The following is a 22,104-nucleotide window of genomic DNA, read 5'->3' as shown; positions in this document are numbered from 1 at the left end:
ATTACCATCATATTGTAGCTGGGTTTGAATATTTTTCTGTCTTACCTTGAAAATTTTCTTTTCTTGGTAATTCTGTTTTCCACTTGGTTGTCTTAAAATTTCTGCTGTTTATTCTCAAACTTGTTGCCATATCATATTCTTTTTCTGAGACTAATTAAATTTCAGAGGGAAATTTATAGCACTAAAAAATCATAATTAGAAAAAATAAGAAGTCTCTAATCAACAATCTATACTCTCACTTTAAGAATATAAAAAAAAATTAGCATAACCAGAGTAAACGGAAGGAAATAATAAAAAGCAAAAATAAATGAAATTGACAACAGAAAAGCTAGAGAAAAATGAATGAAACAAAGTGCTGTTTTTTTCTAAAGATCAATAAAATTGATAAACCTCTAGCAGGATTGATTAAAAAAAAGATAGAAAATAGGTTATATTCAGTAGCAGAAATAAAACAGGGTATCACTACAGATCCTGCAGACATCAAAAGTACAATAAAGGAATAATATGCACAGTTCTATATAAATTTGATAACTTAGGTAAAATGGACCATTTTACATTGAGATACTTGAGAAGATAGAACAAACATTCTATAGGCATAACTTCAAGCATATTATCACATTTCAAAAACAAATATTTCCACCCTGTTCCTATTAGACTTGTCTATTAAGAGCATAATACTGATTTTGTTATTGTTGTAAATCCTCACTCAAGGACATTTTTCTATTGATTTTTAGAGAGAGTCGGAAGAAGGAAGGGGGAGAGAGGGAAACTTCCATGTGAGAGAGACACATCAATTGGTTGCCTCCTGCACGTGCCCCGACCTACACATGCCCCAATTAGGGTGGGGATCGAACCTGTAACCCAGGTATGTACCCTTGACTGGGAATTGAACTCAGTATCCTGCAGTACATGGACTTACACTCTAACCACCAAGCAACACCAGCCAGGGAGATTTTTGTATCCCCAGCTCCTGGCATAATATGGTGCAATGCCTGGGATATATGTTTCTTTATAAATTCTTTAATGAATGGCTATGGTTAAATAGCAATACAGGTATGTTACAACATTTTGGTTAAAATATATTTTATCAGAAAGAAAAATCAATAGCCTTTTAAGTCTTTTTACAAAGAGAAGGGATATGTTGAGGTGTGATTGTACTTGGCTTCTGCCATCTGAGTCTGTTGTCTTAATACACAGTATTAAGTGAAATTACAGTGTATGCAAAGGTAAACTGTTGAGCATATATATTCATCTTTGAGAACACATTGTGGTTACTAATTCATCAGAACAGATTGCTAATTTCTTAGCTCAAGTTGTAATTCCTTTTGAAATCTTTAATTTGCTGTATTTTGAGGTATTGCTGCAGTAATTGAAATAATAATGACATGTGAACACATACAAATGGTGAATTTTATTATGAAGAGTACAAGATAGTACTAATAATTATTTTATTAACGCCTAGAGTGCCGGGGAGTATGATCACGCTCACCCTGTCTTTCACCAAAAGTGCCGGGAGCACTTTATTTTAGCATTATATGTTTTGTTCAAATTTTTTTTCTACTAGTATTTTATAATACAATCAGCTAACAATATATGTTAAAGATGAAAACAAATGTAGTAAAGGTTTCCTTAAGTTTTTGACTGTGTAACTTCATTTACTTGGGATTCATAATTTTTTTCCTAATCTACTGTAAAATCAACAAAAATGCCTTGGCAATTTTAGCATAGTACCTAGGATATTGGTTGGCACTCACAGGGTTAAATTATGGCAATCTGTGAATCAAAATGATTATTTTTAAGGGGATTTAAATTAGTAAGAATCTTTTATATTCATGTAGGTATGATTTCCAGTATTCTTCATTTCTTCATGTAGATCCAGATTTTTATCTTATGTCACTTTCTTCCTACTTGAAAGATATCCTTTAACAATTTTGTTACATGTGTTTGCTGGTGATAATTATTTTTAGCTATTGTATATCTGAACAGGTCTTTTGTCACCTTTGTTTTTGAAAGATATTTTTACTCAGTAAAGAATTTTAGATTGATTGTCTTTTCTTTTAGTACTTTAAAGATATTGCTTTAATATATTCTACTTGTATTTTTTCTCACAGAAGTCAGTTATCCTTATCTTTGTTCCACTGCATAAAATGTGAGATTCTTCTTTATATTGCTACTAGAGGCCCGGTGCACGAAATTTGTGCATGAGTAAGGGCCCTAGGCCTGACTGGCAATCAGGGCCGATTGGGGACTTCTAGTTGCCAGCCGGGGCCTTTCTTCGTTCTGTGCTGCTCCCTGGTGGTCAGCGTATGTCATAGCGAGCAGTCGAACTCCTGAGGGGACACTTTGCATATTAGCCTTTTATATATAGACTAGAGGCCCGGTGCACAGAATTTGTGCACTTGGGGGGGGGGTCCCCTCAGCCCAACCTGCGCCCTCTTGCAGTCTGGGAGTCCTTGGGGGATGTCTGACTGTCAGTTTAGGCCTGCTTCTGTGGGGAGCGGGCTGAAGCTGGCAGTCGGACATTCTTAGCACTGCCGTGGAGGCAGGAGAGGCTCCCGCCACCGCTGCTGCACTCGCCAGCCATGAGCCTGGCTCAGGGCTTCTGGCTGAGCGGCACTCCTCCTGTGGGAGCACACTTACCACCAGGGGACAGCTCCTGTGTTGAGTGTTGCCCCCTGTTGGTCAGTGGGCATCATAGCGACCAGTTCTGCCATTTGATCGATTTGCATATTAGCCTTTTAAAGGGTGTCCCAAAATTCACGCATAAAGTAATTTTGATAGAAAACACAGGTTTATAATTAAAAATTGTAAATTTTTTCTTGATTCATAGAGTATACATATAGGGTTATGCACATACACACTCTTTTGTTATTGCCTGAGCAGCCGCATTTTCGAAGAAGAATGGTCCCATGATGCTTCCAGCCTAAAATCCGCACCAAACAGTGACACATTGTGGATGCATTTGTTTCTCAACAATAACTTGTGGATTTTCTGAACCCCAAATGCGACAATTTTGTCGATTAACCAAGCCATCAAGATGAAAATGAGCCTCATTGAAATTCAGCCACATTTATGCAAAATGGTCATGGAAAATTTCAACAAAAGAGTGCATATGTGCCAGCAAAGCTCTGGAGGCCATTTACCTGATATGCTATTCCATACATAACCCTATACTGTATACTTTATGAATCAATAAAAAATTTACAGTTTTTAATTATAAACTTGTGTTTTCTATCAAAATTACTTCTTTTTTTTAATTAAATCTTTATTGTTCAGATTATTACATTTGTTCCTCTTTTTTCCCCCCATAACTCCCCTCCTCCCAGTTCCCGCCCCACCCTCCGCCCTCACTCCCCACCCACTGTCCTCATCCATAGGTGCACGATTTTTGTCCAGTCTCTTTCCGCATCTCCCACACCCGTTACCCCCCCAAGAATAGTCAGTCCATTCCCTTTCTATGTCCCTGATTCTATTATAATCACCAGTTCATTCTGTTCATCGGATTATTTATTCACTTGATTCTTAGATTCACTTGTTGATAGATGCATATTTGTTGTTCATAATTTGTATCTTTACCTTTTTCTTCCTCTTCCTCTTCTTAAAGGATACCTTTCAGCATTTCATATAATCCTGGTTTGGTGGTGATGAACTCCTTTAGCTTTTCCTTATCTGTGAAGCTCTTTATCTGACCTTCAATTCTGAATGATAGCTTTGCTGGATAAAGTAATCTTGGTTGTAGGTTCTTGGTATTCATCACTTTGAATATTTCTTGCCACTCCCTTCTGGCCTGCAAAGTTTCTGTTGAGAAATCAGCTGACAGTCGTATGGGTATTCCCTTGTAGGTAACTGAGTTTCTTTCTCTTGCTGCTTTTAGGATTCTCTCTTTGTCTTTTGCTCTTGGCATTTTAATTATGATGTGTCTTGGTGTGGTCCTCTTTGGATTCCTTTTGTTTGGGGTTCTCCGCGCTTCTTGGACCTGTAAGTCCATTTCTTTCACCAGGTGAGGGAAGTTTTCTGTCATTATTTCTTCAAATAGGTTTTCAATATCTTGCTCTCTCTCATCTTCTGGCACCCCTATAATTCTGATGTTGGTACGCCTGAAGCTGTGCCAGAGGCTCCTTACACTATCCTCGCATTTTTGGATTCTTTTTTCATTTTGCTTTTCCGGTTGGGTGTTTTTTGCTTCCTCGCATTTCAAATCATTGACTTGATTCTTGCGCTCCTCTGTTCTGCTGTCGGGAGTCTGTATAATATTCTTTATTTCAGTCAGTGTATGCTTAATTTCTAGTTGGTTCCCCAATATAACATCGAGGGTCTCATTAGTTTTCTTGTAGATCTCATTAAGTTTATCGGCGGCTTCTAAACAGTTCTTGAGAGACCTTAAAAGTGTGGTTCTGAACTCTAGATCTTCCATTGACAATTTTGTCCTGTTTCTTTGTCTCCGCATTTTGTTATGCTTCCTTGGTGCACCCACTAGTGGTCTTTGTTCGCAGTCTTATAGTTAAATCTTGATTGTTGTAGCTAATTCCAGGGAGGGTTTGACCTCCAGGCCAAGTGGCTATGAGAATCAGCTGTGTCAGCAGTGAGAGAACTTCTGTCCTCTAGGGAGGTGCTAATCTGGCGTTTGCCTGAGGCTATCCGGCAAATGCCTGTGTGCAGGGCTTGGGCGGGGCAGGTCGCACAGGATCAACAGGGTGGGCCTGAGAGAGCAGTTATGGCGGCTCTCAGTCCTGTCCCCAGGGGCTCTGCCTCTCTGAGTCCCAGCACCCGCTGCAAAGCTCGGAGAGAAAGCTGCACTCGCTCTGACCCAAGCCAGGCAGTCCCACTTCTCCCATTTGAGTCTGGGTCCCTAAAGACTCGCCCGGATCTGGAGCTCAGAGTCTGCGACTCCCTCCCCCGATTGAAAACGCCAACCGCGCCCTCCGCCGCCAGCCCGCTCCACGCACTCCGCACCTCAGAATTTGACTTCAGCACTGCGCCTCCTCTGAGTGTCGGTATGCGTTTCTCTTTCCTCCTAGTTGTAGGACTTCCACTCAGCCAGCGTTCCAGTGGTTCTGGGTGATGTCCGTTCCGTCTTTTAGTTTCACTTTTGAAGTAGTTGTTCAAAGCAGCAAACTCCGGCGTTAACCTATGCCGCCATCTTGGTTCTCTCCCAAAATTACTTCTTGCGTGAATTTTGGGACACCCTTTATTATATAGGATAAGCAATTTGAGTATGTTATATTTTGGTATAGTTTTCTTTAGGTTTCTTGTGCTTGGGACTTGTTGAACTTCTTGAACCCATAGGTTAAATTTTATAGAATTTGAGAAATTTTGGCCATTATTTCCTCAAAATCTCTTTCCTCTCCTTTGGACTCCTTTTACATGAACATTGGACTGCTTAAAGTTGTCCCACACCTAACTGGTACTCTATTCATTAAAAAAAATATTTTCCCCTCTGTTTCATTGTGGATAGTTCCTATTGCTATGTCTTCAATGTAAGTATTTTCTTCTGCAATATCTACTCTACTAATCCTATACGATGTATTTTTTTAATCTCGGACATTGTAATTTTATTTCTGATGGTGTCACGACCACGGGGTTTTTATGATAGAGATATTACTTGTGAAACCAGAGTATTCATGGCATTATATGAGCCTTATAGAGGGTAAAAATAAAATTTTTTTAAACTTTGTCCTTAAGATGTTTCTAGTTGGGGAGAAAACACATGTATACATGGTAATGTTCCCCTAATTTTGAGTTATACATTGACATGCGATACAAATTTGACTTCATTAGGTAGGTTAAGTTGGACCTTGAAGCATAGAAAGAAGGTAGGCAGACATTTATAGGGAAAGGGTTAGCCCAGCTGGATGGGATCAGTTTGGGGAATGAAACAAGAATGAATCAACAAACAACAAGTGCTGGCGAGGATGTGGAGAAACTGGAACTCTAGTACACTGCTCGTGGGAATGCAGATTGGTGCAGCCACTATGGAAAATAGTATGAAATTTATTAAAAAATTAAAAATGGAACTGCTGTTTGACCCAGCGATTCCACTTCCGAGAATTTATCCAGAGAAACCCTCCTATGTTCATAGCAGTACTATTTACAATAGCTAAGAACTGGAAACAGAACAAGTGCTCATCAGTAGATGAGTAGATAAAAAAGATGTGGTACATTTACACAATGGAATACTATGCAGCTGTAAAAAAGAAGGATCTCTTACCCTTTAAGACAGCATGGATGGACATGGAGAATATCATGCTAAGTGAAATAAGCCAGTCAGAGAAAGACAAATAACACATGATCTCACTTATATGTGGAATCTAATGAACATAATAAACTGATGAACAGAATAGCTCCAGAGGCATGGATGCATGGAACAGACTGAGAGAGCTCAGAGGGAAAGGGTGTGGTGAGACATGAAGAGATTAACCAGAGAACTTATATGCATATATGCATAGCCCATGGACACACATATTTGTGTGGTGAAGACCTGAGAAGGCCGGGGCTGGGGGTAGATGAGGGTGCAGGGGGAGCAAATGGGGGACATCTGTGATTCTGTCAACAATAATAAAGAATGAATAGACCAATTTAGTTCTAGCTTTACTGTGTGGACCAAGGGAAATAACTCTGAAAAAGGAAATTGAGCACATGTAAAGGGTCTTTAGTATTAGGGTGAGGTTTATGCCACTTTAGTAGACTAGGAAGTGATTCAAGAATTTGCTTTCATGAATGACATATGTATTGCTCTAATAGATTGAAAGCTTCTCAAGGGATAGTATCTTACTTGGTTTTGTATTCTGAAGGAGTACCATAGTGCCTACCTAGTAGGAAAAGTTGAATGAATTGACTTAGTTCTCATATATACTTACAAAATAGTAAAATGTTAGAGTTTAAAAGAACCTGATATTAAATTTATGCTTTTATAGATTTATAAATTAACTCAGGGAAAATTGGCACCTTTATGATATTTTTCTTTTCAAGAATGTAGTATATCCTTCCTTCTGTTTGTTTAAGTCTACTTCTATATTTAGTAGTATTTATTTATTTGGGAGTATTTTAAAGCTTTCTTTTTCATTGTAGTCTTTAGCATTATTAAGTTTCCTTTGTCTCTAATGATTTTGACCTGTATTCTGCCTTTTCTGTTATCAAGATTGACAGCCCTCTTTTATTTGTATTATATTTTTAGTATACTTTTTATATTCTTATATCTTTACTGTCTGAATCACTTAGTTTTATGTATGTCTCTTGTATAGAGAACAGAGAGATTTTTGCTTTTTTAGCTAATCCTGTATAATAAAAGGGTAATATGCAAATCTACCAAATGGCGGAATGACCAGTCGCTATGACGCACACTGACCACCAGGGGGCAGATGCTCAACGCAGGAGCTGCCCCCTCTTGGTCAGTGCGCTCCCATAGGGGGAGTGCTGCTGAGCCACAAGCCGGGCTGACAGCTGGCGAGTGCAGCAGCGGTGGCGGGAGCCTTTCCTGTCTCCACCGCAGCTATAGATGTCCGACTGCGAGGAGCAGGCCTAAGCTGTCAATCGGACATTCCCCAAGGGCTGCCGGACTGCTAACGGGGCGTGCAGGCTGGTCTGAGGGACAACCCCCCCCCCCCCCCAGCCAAGTGCACGAATGTTGTGCACCGGGCCTCTAGTCTGAAAATAATTTTAATAGGTGAGTTATGCCCACTTGCATTTATTGGTAAACGTGCTATATTTGGGCATGTTTCTGTTACATGGCTTTCAAATGTCTTTTCACTATGTGCTCCATTTTGTGTGTGTGTGTGACCTCCTCCTCCTCTTTTCCTTTTTGGTATTTTAGAAGGTTTGATTTCCACTCTAGTTGTTACCTTTAATTGAAGATATAAATATCTCCTAGCCCTTCTTTAGCTACTGCCTTTGTTCCGTACCTTGAAAAATACTGAAATTATCTAGTTACTGTTTTTTTTTCTTGTATAATTAAATTGTAGTTAAGATAATGTTAATCTCTATGGTGTTAAACATGTTTAGGTTTATACTAATTGATTTGTGAGCCTCAAAGTGATTTATATCTCTTTACTCCCAGTTAATATTTAAGATGTTCTGAATTTAGTTTAATCGTTCTCCTGTTTTTTGTTTGTGTGTATTACTTTTACATTTCTGAAGCTTATAACATTTATATAATTGTTTTGTCAGCTTTATTCCCATTTTATTTATTTATTTATTGTTAATCCTCACCTGAGGATAGAGATAGAGATATGGATTTGTTGCCTCCTGCACTCACCCCCACCATGTACATGCCCTTGACCAGGAATTGAACCTGCAACCCTTCAGTGCATGGGCCAGTGCTTTCACCACTGGCTAGAGCTAGCCCCATTAAAAAACAAAACAAACAAAAAACAAACACTTTATTTTTTAGAGCAGTTTAAGGTTTACAGAAAAATTGAGAGGGAATTACAGAGTTCCGATAAAATCCCGTCCCAACACACACACAACCTCCTCCATTATCCACATTCTGCACCAGAGTTTTTGGTGTTACAACTGATGAACCTACATTGACACATCATCATTTCCCAAAGTTCTGTATTTACATTAGGTTTACTCTTGGTGTTGTACATCTGTGAATTTTAGCAAATGTACAGTGACATGGAGCTACCATTCCAGTATCATCCAGAATAGTTTCACTGCCCTAAAAATCCTCTGTGCTCTACTTATCCCTCCTACCCTCTAAACCCGGCTAACCGTTGATCTTTTGACTGTCTCCATAGTTTTGCTTTTCCAGAATGTCATACAGTTGGAATCATACAGTAAGTAGCCTTTTCAGATTGGGTTTTTAAATATGGTAACATCATTTATTTTCTTCCATGCCTTTTCATGGTTTGGTAGCTCATTTTCTTTTAGTCCTGAGTAATATTCCTTTATCTGGTTGTACCACCACAGTTTATTCATTTGCCTACTGAATTTTTTATCCATTCACCTATATTTTGGTTGCTTCCCAGTTTTTGCAGTTATGAATATATAAACATTCAAGTGCAGATTTTTGTGTGGACATAAGTTTTCAGCTCCTTTGGTTTAATATCAAGGAGTGTGGTTGCTGGGTTGTATATTAAGATGTGTTTAGTTTTTGTCAGATTGCTTTCGGTCTGTCAATCAGCCAGTTACCTTCCCAGAGACAACCTGGTTAGGAAGTTCTTATGTATTTCCTTAAAGGCTTTCTGTATGCACGAAACTAAATATTACCATTGAAATATGTAAAGGTATGTAAGCACTATTCACATCTTGAATTTTTTACTTAAGCTATCTTGACTATTTTCTCTCAGCATTCACATTAACCATAACCCCAATCCTGAAATTGAACCCATTTCATTGTATGGATTACTGTAATTTATTTAACTACTTCCTTATTAATAGGTATCTGGGTTATTTCTAATATTTTCCCATACCAATCACTGTTGCAATAAATAGTCTTATGTATATTTTTTAAAAAGAGTATGTTTAATTTTATAAAAACTTGAATTGTCTTCCACAGTGGCTGTACCATTTTGCATTCCCACCAGCAATGAATGAGAGTCCCTGTTGCTCCCCATCCTTGCCAGCATTTAGCATTGTCTGTGTTCCGGTTTTTGGTGGTACTCATTTTAATTCTCATTTCCCTGATTTCATATGATTTGGAACATTTTTTTTCCATATGTTTACTTGCCCTCTGTATGTCTTTTTTGATGAGGTGTCTGTTCAGATCTTTCGCCATTTTGTAACCAGGTTGTTCATTTTCTTATTATTGAGTTTTAATAATTCTTTGTATATTTTGGACAAACATCTTTATCAGATATGTCTTTTGCAGATATTTTCTCGTGTTTTCATTCTCTTGATATCCGCATCTTTTAGTTGTAGTTCTATAATTAAATATACTTACTGCTTATCCTCAGTCTTTAACATTAAATATTCTTCATTTTTTTCTTGATTATCTGAAACTCATTCTCCACTTGACCACTCAGGCATGCTCTGGGAGAGATATTCTCTAAAGTTGTACAGGTGTATAACTCTTTGTCTCTGACATTACACTTTCAGGACACTTTGGCTGGATTTAAAATCTTCATCTTGCCTGGTGGTGTGGCTCAGTGGATTGAGCATTATCCCATGCACCAGGAGGTCTCTGGTTCAATTCCCAGTCAGGGCACATGCCTCGGTTGTAGGGGGCGTGCAGGAGGCAGCCAATCAATGTTTCACTCTCATCGATGTTTCTATCTCTCCCTCTCCCTTCCTCTCTCTCTAAAATCAATAAAAAAATAAAAAAATAAAAATCTTCATCTCACTTTTTTTTTTAGTATCTTAAATATGTTATTGCATTGTTTTCTAATATAAAATGCTGTTGATGTTTAATACCATCCTGATTTTCTTTCCCTTATAGGTGACTTGGCTTTGTGTTTAACTTTTTTATAATGAGAACTTAACAGGTTTTTGTCTGTTTTCCATGTTTCAATGAATTGGATTTTTCTGGAATATGGGAAGGAGGTTCCTGTGAAGGAGTAGGATAAACCAGGATAACTTTCTTAGTTTTACGTTCAGGGCTTTCCCTTCTATTGTTATTGGTGTATCTGTGTAGCCACTTCTCTCAGAAGTAAGCCTTATTCAAGGTTTTCTCCTCTAGCCCAGTGCCTCTGTGAGCCTTGCAGCCTTAACATTACATCATAAGATATATTTTCATAGTATTTTCTGTGGTCTGTTTCCTTTGGAACGTTGCCCTGACCTTCCTCCTTTAATATCTTAACTTTCCTCTATCTCCATTGTTCCTGCCCTGCAGTTTGGTTTCAGATAACACGAGATTTTCCCTTAGCGTGGTGCTGTGTCCTGGAAGGGTTTCTCTTCTGGATGCCTTGAGAGAGCTGAGAGTGTAGAGCTTCACAGTAGGACTGTTTGCTGCCTCAGGACAGATTTTTGCACTCACCTGCAATATGGAGCCTGAGAAAACCTTTCCCTTTTCCCCATTTGTTCTCAGTCTGTTCTTCCAGTTTCCACCAATGGTAGAATCCTTTGCTTTAGGGGTATTTACAATGATTTTTCGGGTTCTGAGATTTTGCAGGGTACCTCTGCAGTCCCATTTACTTCCTGTTGCTCCCTTTCACAGAGTTGCTGATCCTGCAGTGTTGGCAGTGCAGCCACATTCCCTCATAGTCTAAGCTTTGAGGGGATTCTCTTTTACCTACTTTTATTGAAGACTAGAGGCCCAATGCATGAAGATTCGTGCAAGTGTGGGCCTTCCTTCCCCTGGCTGCTGGCACTGCCTTCGCTCTGGCCGGAGCCACCTTTCTGCCTTGCCACGCTGCCCAGAGGCCTGGAGCAGCTGGGGCAGTGAAAAATACCTGTGTCATTGGTGATGACACAAGTGTCCCGCCCAGCCCCCGCCCCTGGCCACTCGGTGCCTGCAGCGCGTGTGTGCTGCCCACAGGCCCACCAGCTTTGTTGGGTTAATTTGCATACTCCTGATTGGCTGTGGGGCATTGCAAAGGCACAGTCAATTTACATATGTCTAGTATTAGTGTAGATGTAGTCATTGGGTTTTTCTGATATCCTATTTGGTATATTTAGCTTTCAGGAGTTGTCCTTGGGAAATTCAAAAACTTTGCTGCCACCACAATAATTACACAACTAAGCCATTATTTATTAGTTCAATTGTGACCAATATATAAGGAGCTTGGATTTTTTTTTTAATATCTAAATTTGAATGATTAATTTAGGGCAACATAAAATTGCATATTAGTAACATCTTAAAATTTTTTACATTTACATCATTTTTTATTTTTCAATTATAGTTGATATACAATATATTAGTTTCACATGTAGACCCCAGTGATTAGACCAGTGGTCGCCACTGGTGGTCTGTGAGGTCTCAAAGCTTGGCTACCACTGGATTAGACATTATATAACTTACTAAGTGAACATTCCGATAAGTCTTGTACCTATCTGACAATCATACTGTAACATCTTAATATAGAAATTTTCTAACATTTTTTGTGACCTATTGGGAGTTATGTATAAATGTAAGATGTGATTTTTGTTATTAACATTCTTCTGAATTTTAAATATGCATCATTTGTCTCTTATTGTAGTGTTAAATGGTATAGTCTCCTGATGGAAACTTTAGACTAATTGTGGTATATTACATAAAATTATATATAAACAATTTTTAAAGCAAAAATGGGTATAAAAACCTGTTGAACTTTTATTGAATATGCATAGTTGAAGAAATTGCTTGCTTGATGGAAATAAATATGTTCAGAGAAAAGTTAAAGGAAAAAAGAATGAAATCATTTAATTGTTTATTTTCACACATAATATATAATATTTAATCTTTGGATGTTTATGAAACATGAAAATTTAATATGTGAGTTAGAGTTATTTGTAATTTTAGATTTGCCTCATTGTCTTCCACATAGCAAGTGCTAAATAAACATTTTTAGTGTGAATATTATAGGAGGGGACAGTATCAATATTTTGTAATCTTATTAGTAAAGATTATATAGTCTGCTGAATCTGACTTAAAACTCTGGAAACCCAAAATAAAATGATCAATTTCTCACAGGAACTGAAGTTAAAAGATGAAGAGTGTGAGAGGCTTTCTAAAGTACGTGATCAACTTGGACAGGAATTGGAGGAACTCACAGCTAGTCTGTTTGAGGTTGGTCTATTTACGTCTTGGCCAAAAGCAAAGTCGTGGTTATTATATATTGATAGAGTTGTTTTTTGAGGGAATCTTGAGGAAAAATATGCGTAACTTTATACATATTTATAAGTCTTCTAAGAAAAAATAAAATTTTTAAGAAATATAGAGACTGCAACTTAAAATGCTGTGAAATGAAAAAACACTATGGGTTACCAGTATGAGGTTGTTTAAATATGGATATGTGGAAAGAAAGGAGGTAAATTTAATTTTGATTTTCATCAAATACTTAGGGACTGCTTTAGAGTAACTTTGTATGACTCTACAACAAAGATGGCAAACCTTTGAAATATATCTGATACTGGATGATTTGCGGAATGTTAGGAGGTACATATACTTCTAATATATATATTTTATTGATTTTTTACAGAGAGGAAGGGAGAGGGATAGGGAGTCAGAAACATCGATGAGAGAGAAACATCGATCAGCTGCTTCCTGCACATTCCCCACTGGGGGTGTACCCGCAACCAAGGTACATGCCCTTGACCAGAATTGAACCTGGGACCCTTGAGTCTGCAGGCCGATGCTCTATCCACTAAGCCAAACCGGTTAGGGCCATATACTTCTTAGAAGGTACACCTTTTTATCTCTAGCCTACCACTTGGGACCAAAATTTTTACCCAACTCAGTGTTTCTCAATAGGGCTGCCACTGATATTGCAGGACATTTAGCATCCTTGGTATATTATTCAGGATTCTCCAATAAACAGAACTAAGAGCATGTGTGTATATACGTAGATACATATACACATATACAGAAAGAGGCTTATATAAGGAATTGGCTCTTGTGATTATGGAGGCTGGTAACTCCCAAGTTATGCAGGGTGATTTGGCAGGCTGGAGACCTAGAACAGCTGATGGTGTAGTTCCAATCCAAGTCCAAAGGCTCAAGACCCAGGAAGAGCTGATGTTTCAATTCAAGTCTGAAGGCAAGAAGAATTCTCTCTTATTCTCTGGGGATCAGCCTTTGTTCTATTCAGGTCTTCTACTGATTGGATGAGGCCCACCCATATTATGGAGGGCAGTCTGCTTTGCTCAGTCTACTGATTTTAATGTTCATCTCATCCAGAAAGACCCAGAATAATGCTTGACCAAATATCTGGGCACACCCTGTGGCCCAGTCAAGTTGACATACAAAATTAACCATCATACTTGGCTTTGCCCCCAAATGCTAGAAATACTCCCTGATCATTTTGACAACTTATAAATATCCATGATGGGTGAGTAGAGGATAGTACTTCCTTGCTGTTAAAAATTACTTCCATGGAGTGCCTCCTTTAGGTTAGCCTCCATTCCTTATCAAAAACATTGATGTGTTACGAGGATACCTAATGTTGTTATCACATATCGATATTTTTTTCTCAAAAGTTTGTTCTTAAAACTTTCACAAGATTTTAGCGGGAAAATTTCTTCACTCTTTATTTGTATTTATGCAGCATCTGCTTCATTGTTGGATATGCATGTTTGTTCACATAGTTGCAATACTAATACATTCTATAGGTTTTTTTCCAAATAAACTCTTTTCATGCTACTGCATACTCAGTGTAATGAAAGAATAATCTATCAAATACGTATTCCACAGTTTCTGTCATTATAAGTAGCATTGCAGTGGATATCTTCAGACATGTGAGCTTTCCATGCGCCCTCTGTTCCACACTTGTTTGCCCTCTTCTTTGTCTTTGTCTTTTTTGGAGTCATTTTCTTTCATGAACATTCAAAAACTAATTTTTTTTGTTTAGTTAACTAGTCATTGGAGATGAGAGGAAGAGAAATTTAAGGTGGAGGAGAGTGGAAAGTTAAAGATCTGAAATAGGAGCTGTGTGACCTGTTACATTTTATATGTACAAGGGGTATACAGAAACATAAGACTTTTTCTTCCAATATTGTCTAGCAAAAGAAAATTTTATAATGATATGGATACTAGAGAAGAAAGCAAGCGTGTTATACTACTTATACTAGTTTTGATTTCTTACCTGCATGCCCTAATTTTAGCCATACTTAGCTCCACCTTCTGTATTTACATGTATATTCTGTTAGATGAAATGGAAGGAAACTAACGGAAAGAAACTTTTTCCTCTCTGTAATGCAGTGGTTCTCAACCTGTGGGTCGCGACCCCTTTGGTAGTCGAACGACCCTTTCACAGGGGTCGCCTAAGACCATCCTGCATATCAGATATTTACATTATGATTCATAACAGTAGCAACATTACAGTTATGAAGTAGCAATGAAAATAATTTTATGGTTGGGTGTCACCACAACATGAGGAACTGTATTTAAAGGGCCAGAAGGTTGAGAACTACTGCTGTAATGGGATGTGAAATACCAGAAATGCAGTTTGTGCTATTAATGAAAAAGTATATCTAAAAAACATAGTTTTGGGGTCCCTAACCTGTCCCTACTCTTACAATGGCTAATAGCATTGACACTAAACTTTCTGGGAAAGAAATTACAGTGATTAAACATGATTTTGGTAATGAAGAAAGTTGTATTTAAACGAGTTATTTATGAATTTTGAAAAAAAGTGCTAAAAGTTTTTCTCTGGTCTTAATTGTGGCTTTGTGATCTCAATGTACCATTGTCTTATGAAAAGAGTATTTGCTTGCATTTTATGATATGTATATACATGTATAGTTTTAAGAATTAAAGATTATTCTGAATAAAATTAATTTACCAGGTAAATTCAAATTAGCAGTTTATTAATGTATTATGAACAAATAATCTTGAATATAATTATACTTTGTATCAAAGTTGAGTCTTAAAAGTATCAAATCGAAGAACTTTAAAGTTACACATATATATATATATATATATATATATATATATATATTTTTTTTTTTCCCCCCTTTCTGGTATCTCAGATTTAGAGATAAAGTGAACTCCATTGAAAGAATGCTTTATAAAGTTGTCTACATTTAACATAGGTAATCTTAAGATTTTAAAAATATTTTGTCAGCCAATTTTAGTAAATTTTTGTGCTGTATCTGGTTTTCTCTCCATAATGCTAGGCATAGAGTTCAAATTATTATTTTAATCTGTGAAGAAAATGAGGCATAGATAAGGAGCAGTGCTGGGACCTCGACTCTGGCCTTGAGTACTATGAAAATCATAAGTGGCAATTCCTTTGTCTCAAGCCACAGAAAAGGAGTCATCACTGAGGCCCCTCTTCATCCTACACTGAAACTGTCCAAAAGGTCCTGTGACAGTCCCTGGAGAACATAAAAAATCTGTCTGCCTTTCTGTTTTGAATCTGCTGTCACGTCTTCCAGCCACCATCGTTTCTTACCTAGATCAGTATATGCCAAACTTTTTGTTCATGTACCTGATCTGTAAAAAAAAATTGAGCATCATTAATTATGATGAAGATACCTGATATTTACTGAGTGTTCCCTGTGTGCTAGGCACGGTTCTCAGAGCATATGTACTTCCTTATAAATTATATGTGTACATTAAGTCATAATGTGTTGCATTAATTTTGAAAAGAGTAAGAATAAAAATGTGTAAAATTTTTTGTAATAGTACAATATACTTTCTTCTCACTAAAACATACTGTGTATATGTGTGCATTTGCTTACAGGGTTGAGCAAAAGCAGATTTACAGTTGTTTGTATGGGAAACAATGTAATTTATACTAATAAAAGGGTAATATGCTAATTAGACCGACATCTTCTGGACTTCCTTTCAGACAAAGCCATGGTGGCGGGGCAGAGGCAGTTAGGGGGATCAGGCCAGCAGGGGAGGGCAGTTAGGGGTATCAGGCCAGCGAGGGAGCAGTTAGGGGATGATCAGACTGGTGGAGCAGTTAGGGGGTGATCAGGCTGCTGGGGGAACAGTGAGGGGTCATCAGGCTGGCGGGGGAGCGATTAGGGGGTGATCAGGCAGGCAGGCAGGCAAGCGGTTAGGAGCCAGTGGTCCTGGATTGTGAGAGAGATGTCCGACTCTCGGTTTAGGCCCGATCCTGCAGTCGGACATCCCCTGAGGGGCCCCGGATTGGAGAGGGTGCAGGCTGGGCTGAGAGACCCCCCCCACCCCCACCCCCATGCACGAATTTCGTGCATTGGGCCTCTAGTAATTAATAAATAATAATACAAGAGTAAACTGTCTTGCATGCTACAACTGTAAACCTACTTTTGCTCACCCCTGTATTTAGTGAGAAGAGTGGGATTGAATATGTTACCTTGTTTTTGAAAAATCTCGTATTAACAATTTGTTATCCAGATCAAGGACTGGTCTAAATATTGTGTTTTTTTGTTTGTTTTGTTTTGTTTTGTTTTGTTTTGAAAACAATTATATTTAATGTTGCTGATAACTAACAAACATATTGATCCAAGTGGAAGAAGTATATCTTTCCCTGTTTTAAAAAATTTTGCTGAAGTTTCATTTCCATTGTCAGTTACATGAAGGTTTTTTTCAGAAAATTCTCTACTGAATTTACTGAATTTCTGTCTTCTCTAATACCAACAAATTGTTTTTGCAAACTAATCAGAAGATTAGGAATAATTCGTACTTTGGGGAGAATTAGGTTAAAAATTCTCTTTTCAAAGTTTGTAAGTATAAAGATTTGAATGTTTACATAGACTAGAGGTCTGCAAACTACTTCCTGTAGGGTAAAACTAGTCTATGTCTACTTTTGTACAGCCTTGAGCTAAGATTGGTTTTTACATTTTTAAATGGTTGCAGGGGATCAAAAGAAGAATATTTTGTGATCTATGAAAACTATATGAAATTCAAATTTTAGTGCCCATAAATTTTTATTGAAATGGCCACACTCATTTGTTCTGTATTTATTGTCTGTGGTTGCTTTCACACTGCAACAGCAGAATTGAGTAGTTGCAACAACCTGTATGGCTCACAAAGCCAAAACTATTTACTATCTGGCCCTTACAGAACAAGTTTGCTGACTCCTGGTATAGATGATTCTTCTGTCATTTTTAGCTACAGAGCAATAAAGTGATAGGAAAAATTTCAAACTTTTGAAATTTATTTATTTTTAAAATTCTCACCCGAGGGTATTTTTCCATTGATTTTTAGAGAGAGTGGAAGGGAGGAGGGGAGAGAGAGAGAGAAAGACATTCATTGGTTGCCTCCCGTATTCACCCCTACTGGGATCGGGGACGGAGTCTGCGATCGAAGTATGTACCCTTGACTGGAATCAAACCTGGGACCCCTCAGTCCATCCATTGGCCGATACCCTTCCAAATGAGCCAAACCAGCCAGGGGTCAAACTTTTTATACCTACCTTTTGATGTCTTTTGTCAGCGTGTAAAATCCTATATGGTACTTTTTTAGAGACTGCTTTCCCTCATTCTAGCTCTCTTTTCTTTCCTTCTGCAACTTCAATTACATGTGTGCTGTATCTTTTCACTGTGTCCTTTATATCTCAAGGGGAAAAGTCACCCCTAATTCCAGCTCTCTTTTCTGGGTTTACATCTTCTGTTGGATCTTGGTCCCCCAGTCCTTCACTATTTTATTTGCTCTCTAATGCCTTCAAACACATTTAAAAAACTGTCCAGCTCTTTTCATTGTTCATCCCAGGGGACTGTCTAGAGCACCCTATATACTGTTTCAGTCCATCATTAATTCTTCATAGGGATTATTCCATACAGCAGAATAATCTTTTAAAAATACAATTTCAGTCATATCTCTCTCTTAGAAAACTATAAAAGTTCATACCTCACTTAGAGTACCTCCAGAATTCTTGCTCAGATATTTTAATTATTAGAACATAATCAGGATATAAGGTCCTTAAGATCAGGGAGCTTGACTTTTCCTAGTATATTATGAGCACCACGAGTGCAACCTCATGCAGAGGTGGTGTGAATAAATGTTTGATGAATAAATATTATATGAATAAAAGATAATTAAATACCTGGAGTTTCATATTTGTGGCACTATAAAATTAAGACCCCATTACATATTAAACTGATTTATCTCTTTAGATTTCTCTGTACAAAGTCATTACTTCATATCATTTGTGGATTTTTTTAATTGAAATCTCTAAGGCTTCTCAGCTTAATTTCTGTAAACTGCAACATTATTGATATTTTAATATTTTTACTTGTCCCTACTGTATGTCTTTGCTGTAACTAATACACACACACACACACACACACACACACACACACACACACACACATATATATATATATCAAGTTTTAAAAATCTAACTTCAGAGGACATGGGTTTAACATATGGGTCATATATTTTCTTCATCACATTCACAGTCCTTTATTCAACCATGGATCAGAGGGAGTGACCTCAGCTTGACTGCGTCAGTGGTAATAGGTACTAAAAAACGTCCCTCTTCCTAATTTCTAATAGTTTGTCTACCTGCTGACAACTGTTATTTCAGTAGTTGACATTGAGTACTTATTTTCAGGCTAAATTTTGGTAGTATATCTTTGCTTCAATCACTTAAGATTTTTTTGAAAATAAATGCTACTTAGTTTCCAAAATTTGAGATGTTAACTTTTTCAGGAAGCTCATAAGATGGTGAGAGAAGCAAATGTCAAGCAGGCAACAGCAGAAAAACAGCTAAAAGAAGCACAAGGAAAAGTAAGTTTTTACTGCTTGGAGTAGTATAAAATGTAAAGAAATTAGTGATTACTATTTTTTATTTTAACCACAGCACTGTTTTTTTAGGGATTTCATTAAAGTTGAATCTCTGGGAATGAAGGGGTCAATTAGGGGGTACAAAACCCATGAATTTCCCCAGATTTCATAGTGAACCACCTGCTTAGGCTCTTGGTGGGATCGCCACCTCATTCCTGGTACAGATTATTATAAGAATACTGCTTAGGCCAGTGATGGCGAACCTTTTGAGCTCGGCGTGTCAGCATTTTGAAAAACCCTAACTTAACTCTGGTGCCGTGTCACATATAAAAAATTTTTGATATTTGCAACCATAGTAAAACAAAGACATATTTTTGATATTTATTTCATATATTTAAATGCCATTTAACAAAGAAAAATCAACCAAAAAAATGAGTTCGTGTGTCACAGATTTGCCATCACTGGCTTAGGCCCACAAGCTGGTTGGAGGGGTAAGTCTCTCCCACCCAAGACATGAATAGCATGAAGGCCATGAAGCTGAAGAGGTGCTTACACATGAGATTTCAAGAAACAGGCCTGGGGGCTGTGTCCACATGGTTCTTGATCCACACATCTCGGTCCCAGTGAATCGGCTCACCCCAGTTTAGTCTCAGGTCTGCATGGTCTAGTCACACCATAAATCCCTCTTGTGCTGTGAGCGGTCACAGAGCTTTGGATAGACACCATAACCCATGCCATCATCTGGGTACTGCTCATAGTCTTCCACCCGCATATTATACTTCTTGGCAGTGGCAGACCATTCTTCTGGGGTCTAGGGATAGGGCCCCAGGTCAGGTCCTGGTTAAGGTGGGAGGCTATCTGTGCTCTCAGCAGCACCAGGTTCTGGTTGCCCTTTGCAGCCTTCGCACTCTTAGGACCCCTGCCCTGGCTGCCACCATCTGGAACTTCTTCCCGTCCCTAGTGATGACTGACTGTCTTACAGATACCTTACCAGTTACTGGGTTTTGTTCTGATTGTAAAGTAGTGCTTATTTTAGAAGATGTGGGAAACTATAGGAAACTGTAAAGGAGAAAATAGCTACTAGAACATTTGGTGCCCATTCATAAGTAGAACCAAATGATTCAAAGGCTTGTGAATCACAAGTATTATCAAAAGGATTATATGGTCACGTTTTAAAGTTAATATTTGTTTTCTTAATTCACTGAATAAAGCCACTGAAAAGTTATTAGAGTTTATGTTTTAGGAATGAACTACAGCTAATCATAAGCTATTATATTTTGAAGATTTTGAAAATTCATATAAATGTTAGACATTTTGATAATTTTTAAAGATCAGTTGACATTGTGAATAGCAGCTGAATACAAACCATGTGGAAACATAAAATAACTTAGCTTTCCTTTGATTAATCCCCAGGAAATACAGGTGAAACTTATATTTCATCTTTGAAAGGAAAGTGTTTTGACAAAATTGCTAACCTTTAGCTGGCTCTGTCATTAACCGTATTTAGTATATGAAATTATGTTGATTTCTTTTCAAGATTGATGTACTTCAAGCTGAAGTAGCTGCATTGAAGACACTTGTATTGTCCAGTTCTCCAACATCGCCAACACAGGAGCCTCTGCCAGGTGGAAAGACACCTTTTAAAAAGGGGCATACAAGAAATAAAAGTACAAGCAGTGCTATGAGTGGCAGTCACCAGGACTTCAATGTGATACAGCCATTTGTAAAAGACTGCAAAGAGGTAACTCGTCAAGGACTGTTCCCTCTGACTCTATTGATACTTATTTATTCTCATCACTGAGGTGTCAGTTATGATTTTTGCCAGCAACATTTTGTAGCAGTATTAAGATGGGGGAGGCTTAATCTAGAGCTGGCTGCTTTCAGGGATTCTTCAATTCCATTCTCTACCTGGCTGACCTTGGAGTACCTCCTGGAAACTTGGTAAGTGTCTTAATCTCGATATTTCATTTAAGGAGCAAACTGTCATGTTTTGCATAAAGGAGAGTGGCTAGTTAAAATTTATTGCTAGGGCACTTTAACAAAATAAGGAAAGCAAGATGTGTGAAAATAAGGTGATTTCTTGAAGAATAGTGTGCTGCTTTTAAATTCTGGGAGAAGTAGAGTTAAAGTCCTAGAGTTAATTTAGATAATTAAGCAACAAAAAATAGAACTAATGGAAACCTTATCATTTTAAAAAATGTAAAGATAACTGAGATGATGTGGAATTATTTTTGAACTGTTTTGAGTAAAAATTATATAATTGTAAAATATTTTTATTTAATCCTTGCATGTGATGAAAATGCATTTCTGAGGGGATTGATCAATAATTTATGGAGCAGCCCTTCCATTTTTTTAAAAAAATATTTCTCATTGTTAATAGTATTACAGATATCTCCCATTTCTCCCCATTTACCTCCCTCTTCCCAGCCCCCACCCCCCACCCCAGGTCTTCATTACTCCATTGTGCAGGTCTATGGTCTATACATATCTATATATACACTAGAGGCCCGGTGCACAAAATTTGTGCACTGGTGGGGGGGGGTAGGGGGTGTGTCCTTCAGCCCCACTTGTGCCCTCTCACAGTCTGGGACCCCTTGGGCGATAACCACCTTCTGGCTTAGGCCCGCTCCCCGGTTGGCAGATGGCAGGCTCGATCCCTTGGTGCCTGCCCCGCCTCCCCGGGTCGTGCACACCGCAGGGCCGATCCGGGGGTTGGGGCACCGCCCTGGGTCGGGTCACACAAGGGATGCCCGGATGGTGGCCGGGCGGGCCAGTGGATCGCTACTGCCCCACCCGGCCGCCCGGGTTGGGTCGCACATGGACGACCGGGCGGGCCGGCCGATTGCTGCTGCCCCGTCTGGCCGCCCCGG

At 38.3% G+C, this 22,104-nt stretch overlaps 1 protein-coding gene and 1 pseudogene across 5 annotated transcripts in view; one reads left to right on the top strand and one right to left on the bottom strand.

The window, feature by feature from the left end:
• Positions 1–22,104, top strand: part of RAB3IP (RAB3A interacting protein) — a 58,005-nt gene that overhangs the window by 20,235 nt on the left and 15,666 nt on the right. For 2 of the 4 annotated variants that reach the window (XM_081082402.1, XM_081082400.1), the window contains 3 exons: positions 12,548–12,643; positions 19,160–19,237; positions 20,772–20,975. In XM_081082402.1, coding sequence (XP_080938528.1) covers positions 19,172–19,237; positions 20,772–20,975 — 270 coding nt within the window. In that variant the 5' untranslated portion in view covers positions 12,548–12,643; positions 19,160–19,171. Of the gene's footprint in view, positions 1–8,735; positions 8,775–12,547; positions 12,644–19,159; positions 19,238–20,771; positions 20,976–22,104 lie in introns of all 4 variants that reach the window. The other 2 variants (XM_081082399.1, XM_081082401.1) reach the window with 2 other exon arrangements.
• On the bottom strand, positions 19,693–20,172 carry LOC308512186 (NADH dehydrogenase [ubiquinone] 1 beta subcomplex subunit 8, mitochondrial-like; annotated as a pseudogene). Its single transcript has one exon. The product of its transcript is annotated as an NADH dehydrogenase [ubiquinone] 1 beta subcomplex subunit 8, mitochondrial-like (transcript).

This window comes from Myotis nattereri, assembly GCF_964212035.1.
Source record: "Myotis nattereri genome assembly, chromosome: 2".
NCBI lineage: Eukaryota > Metazoa > Chordata > Mammalia > Chiroptera > Vespertilionidae > Myotis > Myotis nattereri.
Note: the sequence above shows the minus strand (reverse complement) of the source record. Positions and strands in the feature narration are given on the sequence as shown.